General features: G+C 41.2%; 1 protein-coding gene across 7 annotated transcripts in view; it reads right to left on the bottom strand.

Moving 5' to 3' along the window:
• corin (corin, serine peptidase) overlaps positions 1–12,920 on the bottom strand; it is a 331,902-nt gene that overhangs the window by 69,603 nt on the left and 249,379 nt on the right. For all 7 annotated transcript variants that reach the window (XM_048597970.1, XM_048597932.1, XM_048597938.1 and 4 more), the window contains exon 6: positions 5,284–5,397. In XM_048597970.1, coding sequence (XP_048453927.1) covers positions 5,284–5,397 — 114 coding nt within the window. The remainder of the gene's footprint in view (positions 1–5,283; positions 5,398–12,920) is intronic.

Genomic DNA, 12,920 nt, shown 5'->3' with positions numbered 1-12,920 from the left:
CTGTTTTTGTTTGTGATTGTAATTTGAGTTACTTTTGAGAAAAATGGCAGAATCAACTGTAAAGTATCAGGATACGATTTCCCACTGATGTTCTTTGAAGTTGAAGTTGGAAAATGAGGTAGATACAGGGACACTAGTTACAAACTTTCCAAATAAAAACAAGGCACAGCCTTGCCACTGCTGCTTCCTACAGAAGCAGGATCATGTGTAAATTATTCTCAGAACTAAAGGCTCAAGAATTAGACACTGAGGAAGGTTTGGATAATTTTTTAATAATTATGGCTAAAATTTAAAAGAAAGATGGCTTTTTGAGTACACAAGTCATGGATGCACTTTGATAAATTTAGAAAAATCAGATGGCTATTCCATAGAATAAAAGATAATTCTGCTCCTATATCTTATGGTCTTATGATATTCCAAATTGAAAAGACTCAATTTGCAGATTTCTAACTCAGTTCTTGCCTAACAGTTTAATTTCCATGGATTCAACTGTAGTGTGAATGCAAGACTGTCCAGATATAGGTCAAACTCATTAATACAAAACAAAAATCATGAATAAAAGGAGTGAAATTAGAGATACCCCAGACAATTATAACAGATGAGAGGAATTTGGGAGCTATAATAGCAGCTTAAACACTAAGACTGTTGAACACTGGTCCATAGATGTTTTTGATGCGATGACTTGTTGGTTTAACCTGGAGGGTCATCACACCTCAAGTGAGGGGAGAGGTTGAGAAGGAAAGCCCCTTATGGTAACCTCAGCTGGTGTGGGAATGGAACACAGGCTGTCTTTTACTCTGAACAAAGTATGTGGAGACTAAGGAACTTGGGGAAATAAATACTGATGCCTTGAAAACAGTCCACATTATAGAAGAGGAAGTGCTGGAGGTCTTAAAAAAAATAAAGGTGGATAAACCCCTGGGACCAGATCAAGTGTATCTCAGGATGTTGTGGGAAGTTAGGAAAGAAATTACGGGGCTCCTAGCTGAAATATTTGTATCATCTACAGCCACGGGTGAGGTCCTGGAGAACTGCAGGGTGGCTAATATATAGAACATAGAAAAGTACAGCACAGTACAGGCCCTTTGGCCCACGATGTTGTGCCAACCTATTATCCTACTCTAAGATCAACTAACCCTGCATACCCTAATGTTGTGTCTTTATTTAAGAAAGGCTGTAAGGGGAAGCCTGGGAACTATAGACCAGTGAGATTGACATCAGTAGTGGGTAAGTTGTTGGAGGGGATTCTGAGAGATAGGATTTACATGTGTTTGGAGAGACAAGGATTGATTAGGGCTATTAAGCATGGCTTTGTGGGAAATCTTGTCTCACTAACTTGACTGAGTTCTTTGAGGATGTACCCGAAAAGATTGATGAGCACAGAGTTTTTGATCTTGTCAACATGGACTTCAGTAAAACCTTTGACAAGGTTCCACATGATAGACTGATTATTAAAGTTAGACTATGTGGGATTCAGGGAGAGCTTGCCAATTGGATACAAAATTGGTTTGATGGTAGGAGACAGAGGGTGGTGGTGGAGGGTTGCTTTTCAGACCGGAGGCCTATGACCAGTGGTGTTCCGAAGGCATCGGTGCTGGGTCCATTGTTGTTTGTCATTTATACAAATGATTTGGATGAGAATTTAGGAGACATGGTTAGTAAGTTTGCAGATGACACCAAAACTGGTGGTGCAGTTGGCAGTGAAGAAGGTTATCTAAGATTACAAAGGGATCTTGATCAGTTGGGTCAATGGGCTGAGGTGAGAAAGAATAATAAATGTTGGCCATTGACCTGTGAAGCGAAGAAAATCAAAAGGGTGTTTAAAAATGTACATTATCTGCTGAAACATTGGTGCTAGTAAAGATTCTAAAGCATATCCTATACAAGGGGCAATGTTATGTGGATAACCCATTTTCTTGAGAAAATGTACATTTGGCAATGGGTGTCACTGAGAAAAGGTAATCATACATGTTGCTAGCATAAAGGAAATGTTAGAAAGAAGAAACTTCCAAAATATAGAGTGTTGACCCAAGTCACCAGTTGTCAAACTGTTATGCATAAACAGGTGCTTGCACCAAGACATTAGTGGAGAACCTCAAAAAGGGGTGTCTGGTTGTAATGAGGAGTTAGAACAGCATGAAAGAATCAAGTTTGTTTGGGTCACTTTGTGATTAAAAATGTTAGAAGTTTCTTTGTTTTAAGAATGAAGGAAGAAAAGGGAAGGTTAACTTTATTGAGTTGAATGTGAAAGAGATGTTTCTGAACAGTTGCATAATAAGACAAGATATAAAATATGCAAAAAATCATTGTGTTTACTTTTCATTTGTTTTGTGCATACGTTGTTTGTATGCCTTCAGAAGTTTTATTTAAGAAGGCAATCTGTTAATAAAAGCAAGTAGTTAGGCGGGTGCCTGGGGTTAAAGACAGAATAGGTCAGACTGATGTGGCAGGAGCCACACATCACAATCTGAGAAATCTTGTGGTGCAGCGGTAATGTCCCTATCTATGAACTAGGAAAACAGGTTCAAGTCCCACCTGCTCCAGAGGTGTAACAACGTCACTGAATAGGTTAATTTTCACAATGGAAAATGTTTTGATTTTTGTTGCATAAACTTGCTTAGATCCAAGCTAACACTGCTAAGCTGTGCTGGTGCATGGGTATGCAGTTACCTGGAAAGTACTACACAGTCCTAGTCTGATGATAGATATGCGCTGCACATTGAAAATCTGGCCATATCCAAATCAAATGGAACATTTGTCATGATCGCAGCTAATCGTACTACTGGATAAGTCAGATCCCAGAATGAAACCTGGCTTAACAGATCCTTTTTTTCTTAAGTTAACACAGTGATTAGTTGTTAAAATGTTTTAAAATCTCCCCACCCCCGGCCTCATCCCATGACCAACCCTCCCTCTCATCCCCAACTCCTTGACCTGACATAGCCTGACCATATTCTCTCCCACCTATCCACTCCTCCCACCTCACTAACTAATCCCCACCACTGCCTACATGGACTTACCTATCACCATCCCACCTACCTTCCCCAGCCCCACCCCTCCTCTTTCTATTTATTTCTGAGCTCCCTTCCCCCTCCCCATTTCTGAAGAAGGGTTCTAACCCAAAACATCAACTTCCCTGCTCCTCTGATGCTGCCTGGCCTGCTATGTTCCTCCAGCTCCACACTGTGTTGCAAATCTAATGTTAGCTTCGTTTCTCTCTCTCCACTGATTCTGCCAGAGCTGCTGAATTTCTTTGTTCTTTTTGCACACCTTGTTCCCTTACTTGTAGACCCTCAGTTGCTTGGCATTATATTTGGAATTCCTTTCTTAAACTGCTTCATTTCTCTCTCCACCTTTAACAAAATTCTATGAACTCTTATTTTAAACAATACTCTTGGTGATCCCTCTAAATTGGTCATGATCGCTTAGCATCTATTCCTTATATTGACATTTTTTTTCCTCTTTCTGTAAAGGACTTTACACGTTTGATGTGAAAGAAATCCCAAATTTAATTTAGAGTAATTTTATGTAAAATGTTTTGCAAATCTGCAGATACGTAATATACAGGTCTTGAGCCAGATGAACAAGAACTTCTTGTGTGGCACTGGGCACAATTAGATTTTGTTTGATTATAACAAAACTGTTGACAGCTTTGAGGTTGCTTTATGTCAATCAGTATGACCGGTATCATGAAATATTTCATGAATGTTACAGCATAGAGGTTTATTTTAATTCCTAGTACTAGGTACCATTAGAAACATATTGCTGCAGTAATATGTACAACGCAGTCAAGTATTAAGTACATAGCCAGTATAATAGCGAGTGGTTGAAATATAGTCCCCTCCTCAGTAATTGTCTAACTTCCTCAGGTAGCATCACAATGCCACCATTATTTTGTGCTGCAGTTTATCTTCATTCAAGGTAAGTGCAACATTCACTACATTAAATTGAACTAAATCCCAGGCTTATAAAAAAGCCTTTATTTTAACTCTTTCATTCATTAAACACAAAAATAGTAATATTTTCATGTTCACACCACAGACAAGGGCCCAGATCACTGCTTTCAGACAGGACAGAAGAACAACCAGATTCCTCCTTCCTAACAAACATTGGGCAATTCAAACCATAGAGTGATTACAGAGCACAAGGAAGTCTTACAGCTCAGCAAGTTTGGCTCTCTATGAGAGCTTTTAACTAATTCCACAACTCTGATTTTCTTTCTCTTCAGGTACTAATCCATCTCCCTTGTGAAAGGCAACAATGCATCAGCCTCCAAGCCATTGCATTTCAGATAAGATTCACAAGAATGGTTGCAGAAATGAGAAGCTTTAATTATATAGATAGATTAGAGAAGTTGGGACTCGTTTCCTTGGGAGATTTGACAGAAGTATTCAAAATCATAAGGTCTCTAGACAGAGTAAATAAAGAAAAGCTGTCACTAATGAAAGAATTGAGAATAAGTGAGCATAAGTTTAAAATAACTGACAAAAGTAACAACGGAAACATAAGGAAATTTATTTTCACACAGTGAGTTGTTAAGATCTGCCTGAGAGTATTGTGGAGATGGGTTCTATCGAGACATTCAAGAGTAGTTGGATTATCTGAAAAAAGTAAAATATACAGGATCACAGGGAAAAGGTGGGGGATTGGTTTTAGATGAATTGCTAATTTGGACATCCAGACCTGACATGAGGGACTAAATGCCCCCCTTCTGTGCTGTATCAATTTTGAGATTATAAACCCTAACCACTCAATGGATAAAAAAAATGTTTTCCAATGTCACCTTTGATTCTTTTTCCAATCACCTTAAATCAGTGTCTTCTGGCTTGGGACCCTTCAACCAATGGAAACAATTTCTCACTAGGCTACTTTGTCTCAACCCTTCATGATTTTGAATACCTCAAGTCAAATCTCCTCACAACTTTAAGCACAGCTGCTGGGAACAGGCTTGTGGAAACCAGTGAGCAATTTTTTAAATTGACAAAATATAAAACAGCTTTCGTCATTCTGAACAGAAAATGTCACATTTGCTTTTCTTGAAAGTTCCTTGTTTAAAGCAGTTTTCTTCAAAATGTTCAACACAACTGGCATTAAGCTGACAATATTGAGATACATGTGTTATCCAAAAAATAGTGTCCAGAATCAGACACACAACATATTTTAATCCATTATAATAAAAGCCACCCTTGGAGACATATCTGGGTTTTACTTATACAAATCTTGTTTAACTCCTTATAACACTCGACTCTAATTATTGTCAGTACAGAGAAATCAAGAACATACCGCAGTCTGCCTCATCACTCCAGTCATCACAATCATTGTAACCATTACACAACAGCTTCCTTTGGATACAGAATCCACTGCCACACAAGAAGTTGTCCAGCTCTTTGCAAGATTCTGCAAGGAAAACAAAAAAAAGGTACATTAAAAGCTATAGAATGTATGTGCATTGTTATATTTGATAGATTTCACAATTATGCCATGGACAATATATGTAATGATGCCTTTTAAGGCAGGATAATTTGAGCATTTCATGCATCTTCCAAACCCATGATCATTTCCATCCAGAAGGACAAAGACAGCAGATACATGGGAACACCACCACCTTTAAGTTCCCCTCCAAACCACTCACCATGCTGAACTGAAAAATATCCCTGTTCTTTAAGTGTCATTGGGTCAAAATTCTGGAATTCCCTCCCAGCAGCATTACGGATCTATCTATACCAAATGGACTGCAGCACTTCAAGATGGCAGGGCACTGTAGTAACTGTAAAGAGGTCAGCCAGGTGGACCTCAGAATATGAGTTCCCTGATTGGGGCTGTTAACCTAGTCCAATCAGGGAGCCCTGGTTGACAGATAAGAGCAGGAGTATCACACATCCTGCTCACTCTGAGAGCTGGCTCTGAGGGAACTGGATCAGTGTCAAGGACTCTCCACGTGTAAATAAAAGGTGACTTGGTAACGAGATACAGGCCTTGTGGTGACGACAGAGAAGCATGCTCCTGAAGAAAATCTCTCGCAACACTTGTATTTGAGTTGGAATAAGCATTTCTGGCATCATGTCGTTATTTGGGAAGCTTGACTCATTGGATCCTGCCATCAAAGACTGGGGCCCAATGTATAGAAAGCATGTGTTATTTTTTACTAGGGAAAGAAATTTTATTCAGGATCTGGGCCAGCAAGCCATTGTAGTCGCTGATGTATGCAGACTCAAGACAGCAAAAGAGTCCCACTAGACTAAGTTGCGTAAGACAGCTCATTGGCCAGTATCCTAGGAGAGTGCACACTGAAAACTCCACCTACATCTGGTTTGGAACAGTTATGTTGCTTAGCAACATCAAGATCAGAACCAATCAAAATAAATGTCCAGTTAAATGGTCATCTGGTTCTAATGGAGGTTGATACCGGTGTGGCCATTTCAGTCGATCACGGAACAAGTCTATAATAAAACTTATTCTGGACTCCAACACTTAAGTTTGCACAAAACCTCAGCTAGACAGAACCTATACTGGGGAGCCTTTACAGATTAAGGGTACAACTTCAGTTCCCATCTCTTAAGAGAAGCAGCTGGTTCATTTACCAGTAATTGTATGATAAGGGCTCAGGCCCAAGCTTGATGGGGCGAAATTGGTTGTGAAAGATTTACCTAGATTGGCTCAACATTTTTCGATTAGAAAAAGGCTGCCTGAGTGAAATCCTAAATAAATAGCTGGAGTTTTTTCAGGAATGTCTAGGGACTATCAAAGGAGCCATGGCCACCTTTCATGTTGACCGGGAAACAATTCCACAATTCTGAACGGCCTGCCCTGTACCATTTGCCTTTTGGGGAAAAGTAGAGGCAGTAATCAGGAGGCTGGAAAGTGAAGGAATCATCAAACCAGTACAGTTTGTGGAATGGGCAGCACTAGTCATACCAATTGTGAAGCCTAACAGGTCGATTCGCCTTTTTGGGGTTTTTAAATGACCAATAAACTGTTTTTCACAGCTGGATAAATATCCAGTCCTTCAGATAGAGGATTTACAAGCAAAGCTGGCAGGGAGGCTGTCCTTTGTGAAGCTGGATGTGAGCCATACATATTTGCAATTGTGGTTAGATGAGAACTCCCAGAAGTATGCTACAATTAATCCCCATTAGGGTTAGTACCAGTATACGATATTGCCATCTGGGGTATCGTCAGCCTGTGCAATTTTTCAACAGATTGATGGAGAACATTTTACAAGGTCTACCCCGGTCTCCATTTATCCAGATGATGTGATAATGACAGGGAGACCATTGAGGAGCACTTAGAAAACTTGGATATAGTCTTTAGATGTTTCTCCTAGATGAGTGTATGCCTTAGAAGGGAAGAATGCGTGCTCCAGGCACCCCAAATGACCTATATGGGCTGTAGAGTCAACAAGACCAGGTTACACCCATTGGAAGCTGAAATGATGGTGATCAAAGGTGCCCCGGGGCCCCCACATCTGTACTGGAGCTTAGGTTTTTCCTTGGGCTGATGAATTATTACAAAATGTTCATACATAACCTGGCCTCCACCCTGGCACTTTTACATCAACTCCTAAAAAACGGTCAGCCTTGGAAATGGCCGCATAGCCAAGCCATAGCTTTCAGGGAAGTGAAGAAACAGCTATCATCTCTGAGGTGCTGGCTCACTATGTTCCCAAGTGAGATCTGGTATTGACAGGTGATGTCTCCCCATATAGCATCAGGGTAGTATTAGCTCATAGGTGGTCCAATGGAGAGGAACGTCTAATAGCATATGCAGTCAGGACTGGTTAATGCAGAGCGTAAATACACTCAGATAGAGAAGGAAGGTTTGGTGCTCATATCTGGAGTGAGGAAGTTCAACCAATACCTTTACGGACTACATTTGTGATAATAATGGACCACAAGCCCCTGCTAGGTCTATTTAAAGAAGACAAGGCAGTGCCACCCATGGCTTCAGGCCAAAATCATCAGTGGACTCTGATACTATGTGCGTATAATTACAAGTTGGAGCAACACCAAGCAGGCCAAGTAACAAATGCATTGAGCTGCCTCCCACTGGCAGATACACCCACTGCTGGTACCGTCAATGGAAGAGTTTGTAATGATTTTAAAGTTTCTGGGCACACTTGCAGTCACAGCTGACAATATCAGACTTTGGATGCAAATAGATCCGGTCCTGACAAAACTGAAACAGCTGGTAGTGATGAGGGAAATCACAGGGCTGTCGCTAGCAGAGCTGAAATTTTTTTGGACCCAGAAAGACTAGATTACAATTGAGGACAGTATATTATAATGGGGAGCAAGAGTGATTGTCCCAAGCAAAGGTCACTGCCAGATACTGGCTGATTCCCAACAGGGTCATTCATGGGTTTCCAAAACGAAGATGTCGGCAAGAAATTATGTCTGGTGGCTAGGCTTGGATGCAGATGTAGCCCCATTGGTGGGGCAGTGCCCAGAGTGCCAACAAGGACTAACATTACCATCAGCATATCCCCCACATTTGTGGGAATGGCCTGGTAAACCCGGACTCAGTTATACATTGACTATGCAGATCCTTTCATGGGTTCAATGTTCTGAATCATTGTACATGCCCACTCAAAGTGTTTGAACGTGCATAGCATTCAGTTGTCAAACACAGGGACGACAATAGAAAAACTGCGCGCATTTTTTGTAATACACAGACTCCCAGAAGTGTTGATCACAGATGACAGGCTGTCATTTACCAGCAGGGAATTTGAGTATTTCCTAAAGTCGAATGGTATTCAAATGTAAGGATAGCTCCATACTATCTATCATCCAATAGTCCAGCAGAAATAACAGTCCAAACTTTGAAGGCAGGCTTGAAGAAACAGCCTACAGCTTCGCTAGATACCAAACTGTCCCGTTCCTATTTGATTGTAGGACCACCCCTCATGCAACTACAGGGATAGCTCCAGCAGAGCTGCTATTGGGGAGAAGACTCTGCGTCAGGTTAAATCTGATTTTCCCAGACGTAGGGAGTGACGGGGTGGGTGGGAGAGCATAGAACCAGCATCAGGAATACCAATGCCAAACACAAGCCTCCGCTAAGCAAAAGACACAGTTTACTCTAGGGAAATAAACTTGAGTGGAAACCGGGGGAATGGCCCTACATGGGCAAGAGGCATGGTTGCCTCTTGGTCCAGGTGACATTTAAAATTTGGGCAGATGCGATGGTCCAGGTGCAAAATGTGAGCTACTGTGCATTATACACTGCCTGTATCAGAGGCAGAGTTGAATGAACCAGACCCAGTGCTAAAACGCCCCAGGGGATCTCCAGCAAAAAGGAACAGGCCTATGCCCTTGGATTTAGAGGAGGAGTGATTTAGTGGTTGTAACAAGGTCAGCCGGTTGAACCTCATAGAATATGAGTTCTTTTATTGGGGCTGTTCATCTGGTCCAATCAGGGAGCCCTGGCTGACAGATGTAAACAGGAGTGTTACTCTCTCTACACGATCTGGCATTGCTTGTTAATGGATCATTGGCCACATGGGTGCTTTCCTGGTGGTGGAAGATATGGAATTACATTTTTGCACAATGATGTCTGTTTACCGACTATAGACAGCCACAGTTAATTTAGGGAATATATAAGCACTACTGCTAGGTCCCGCTTTGAGCGCAGTGAGAGAAAAAAACAATAAACAGGAGATTCAGAAGGTCTCCTCAATGTAGGTACTGGTTTTGAGCTCGCTGGTCACAGCGCATTGTACTGTAAAAAAGAACAGGAGTGTCAGACATCCTGTTCATTCAGAGAGCTGGCTCTGAAGGAGCTGATCTCTCCACATGTAAATAATAGGTGACTTGGTGACAGGATACCAGCCTCTGTGGAATTATTTCAGCCACAACCACTTTCTAGGTCAACTAGAGATTGGCAACAAATGCTGGCTCAGCCAATAGCACCCGTATCCCGTGAATGAGTAAAAAAAAAATTGAAGCAAGTTGAAATTTGTTGACGGGATACTATTCAACTTGCTTCCTGTCGACATCAGGTGCACTTATTGAGTATAACAAATAAAATTGTCTTTAAATTCTATTTCTGCCATATCTAAATGAAAACAAAACATTAGCTTTCCCAAAAATAAATTTTGTTCATTAAAATTCTAATTTTTTGCTCAAAGTATACAGAGGGCTGGTTAATTATACCTTGCCTGTTTGACCTTTTAACATTCTCCAAACTAATTTTCAAATGAGCACTATAAAAACGTGTTTGTTTTGGATACATTTTTGCTATACGAGGGATAATTTAGGATCCAGTATTCCCAGCAGGTAGTGGTGATCACAGGAAGTTAATCCTGGGAATAATATCATAAAATACATGAGCAGCATTAGGCCATTCAGCCCATCAAGTCTCCATTATTCGATCATGGATGATATTTTTCTCAACCCCATTCTCCCACCTTCTCACTGTAACCTTTGATCCCCTTACTAATCAAAAACCTATTCATCTCTGACTTAAATACACTCACAATGACTTGGCCTCCAAAGCCTTCTGCAGCAATGAGTTCCACAGATTCAACACCCTCTGGCTGAGGAAATTCCTCCTTATCTCAGTTCTAATGGGTCATCTCTTTACTCTGTGGCTGTGCCCTCAGATCGTATTTTCACTTACTAGTGGAAACATCTCCATGCCCACTCCAGCCAGGCCTCTCAGTATTCTGTAAGTTTCAATCAGATCTCCCTCATCCTACTAGACTCCATCGAGTATAGGCCTAGAGTCCTCAACCACTCAACATATGACAAACCCTTTATCCCCGGGATCATTCTTGTCAAACTCCTCTGGATCCCTCCAATGCCAGAACATCCTTCCTTAGATATGAAGATCAAAACTAATCACAATATTCCAAATGCGGTGTGACTAGAACCTTATATATTCTCAGAAATACATTTCTACTTTTGTATTCTAGACCTCATGAAATAAATGCGAGCTTTGTTATTGCCTTTCTAACTGCCCAGTAAACCTGTATCTTAACCTTAAGAGAATCCTGAACTAGGACTCCCAAGTTCCTTTGTGCTTTAGATTTCCAAACCCTTTCCCCATTTAGAAAATAGTCTACACCTCTTTTCTTCCTATCAAAGTGCATAATCTCACACCTTTCCAATTTTATTCCTCTGTCACATCCTTGCCCACTCCGAGTCCTTCTGCCAGTGTCCCTGCTTCCCCAACACTATCTGTCCCTCTACCTGTCTTCATGTCACCTGCAAATGTAGCAACAATGGCCTCAGTTCCTTTGTCCAAATCATTAATGTATAACGTGAATACTTGTGGTTCCAACATATGATCCCTGCAGAACTCCACCAGTCACTGGCTGCCATCCTGAAACAGACCCCTTTATCTCCACTCTCTGCCTCTTGCCAGACAGCCAATCATCTATCCATGCCAGAACCTTTCCTCTAATGCCATGAGCTCTTGCCTTATTTAGCAGCTTCCAAGCAGCACCTTGACAAAGGCCTTCTGGAAATCCAGACAGATCACATTCACTGACTCTCCTTTGTCTAACTTGCTCATTGCTTCCGCAAAGACTTCTAACAGGTTTGTCAGGTATGATCTCCCCTTGATGAAGCCAGGCTGACTTAGCCCTATTTTACCACGCACCTCCAAGCACTCTGCAATCTTTTAATAATGGATTCTAATATTTTAACAAAAACCAGTTTATAATTTCCCATCTTCTGCCTCCATCCCTTCTTAAACAAGGGTGTTACATTAGCCATTTTCTAGTCCTCTGGGATGCTCCCTCTCTCCAGTGATTCCTGAAAGATCACCATCAATGTTTCCATAATCTCCTCAGCTATTTCTGGGTGTGTAGTCCATCTGGTCCAAGTGATTTATCCACCTTCAGACGTTTCAGCTTCCCTCGTGCCTTCACCTTAGTGAAAGCCACTACACTCAACTCTGCCCCCTGCCTTTCTTGGAGTTCTGCTATGCTGCTGTGAAAACTGATGCAAAGTACCTATTCAGTTCCTCTACCATTTCTTTGTTTTCCACTGCTACTTTTCTAGCTTCATTTACCAGTGATCCAATGTCGACTCTTGCCTCTTTCTCACCTTTTATTTATCTAAAAAAACTTTTGGAATCTTTCATATTACAAGCTAGCTTGCCCTCATATTTTAACTTCTTCCCACAAAACCCCAACACCCCCTTGCCTATTTCAGTCCTCCTCTGGTTTTTAAAGGCTTCCCAATCCTCTGGCTTCCCACTAATCTTCATCACATTGTATGTTTTCTCTTTTGTTTTCAAGGTGTCCCTGACTTGTCTTGTCAGCCGTGCTTGCCTCGTTCTCCTCTTAGTATGTTTCTTCTTCCTTGGGATGAATTTCTGCTCAGCCTTCTGAACTACCCACAGAAACTCCTGCCATTGCCGCTTCACTGTCTCCCCTGTCAGGCTCCCCTTCCAACAGCTCCTGTTGGCCAGCTCCTTCCTCATGTCTTTGCAGTTACCTTTACTCAATTGTAATACTGTTAGATCTGATTCCAACTTCTCCCTCTCAAACTGTGAGGTGAACTCTATCACATTATGCTCACTGTCCCCTAGAAGTTTCTTCACGCTAAACTCCCTAATCAAGTCCGACTCATTATACATCACCAAATCCATAAGCTGCTCCAAAAAAAAACTTACTTTCACTGTTTGTCTCATGTACAGATTTCTCATTAGCCATCTATTTCACCAGTCTACTCCAATGTCTTTCAGCAATATCAAGAGCTTGATCTAGTCAATCCAGATGAAAATCTACAAAATACACATAGCATGCGATTGGCTTCTTTCTTCAGGTGATCATTATTGCTTGCATGAAGGTCCTCTGACATCCTCTTGTAAAGTAATTGTTTTTACACAGCTTTGCAAACATTGCTGCTGCATGCTTTTTATATTTTCAATCAGCTCTGCAGGTATTTCATTTATTCCATTTCTATCTCATT

This window comes from Rhincodon typus, chromosome 1 (genome assembly GCF_021869965.1).
Source record: "Rhincodon typus isolate 14 chromosome 1, sRhiTyp1.1, whole genome shotgun sequence".
In the NCBI taxonomy this organism is placed as follows: Eukaryota; Metazoa; Chordata; class Chondrichthyes; order Orectolobiformes; family Rhincodontidae; genus Rhincodon; species Rhincodon typus.
This window is presented reverse-complemented; position numbering and strand designations above follow the sequence as displayed.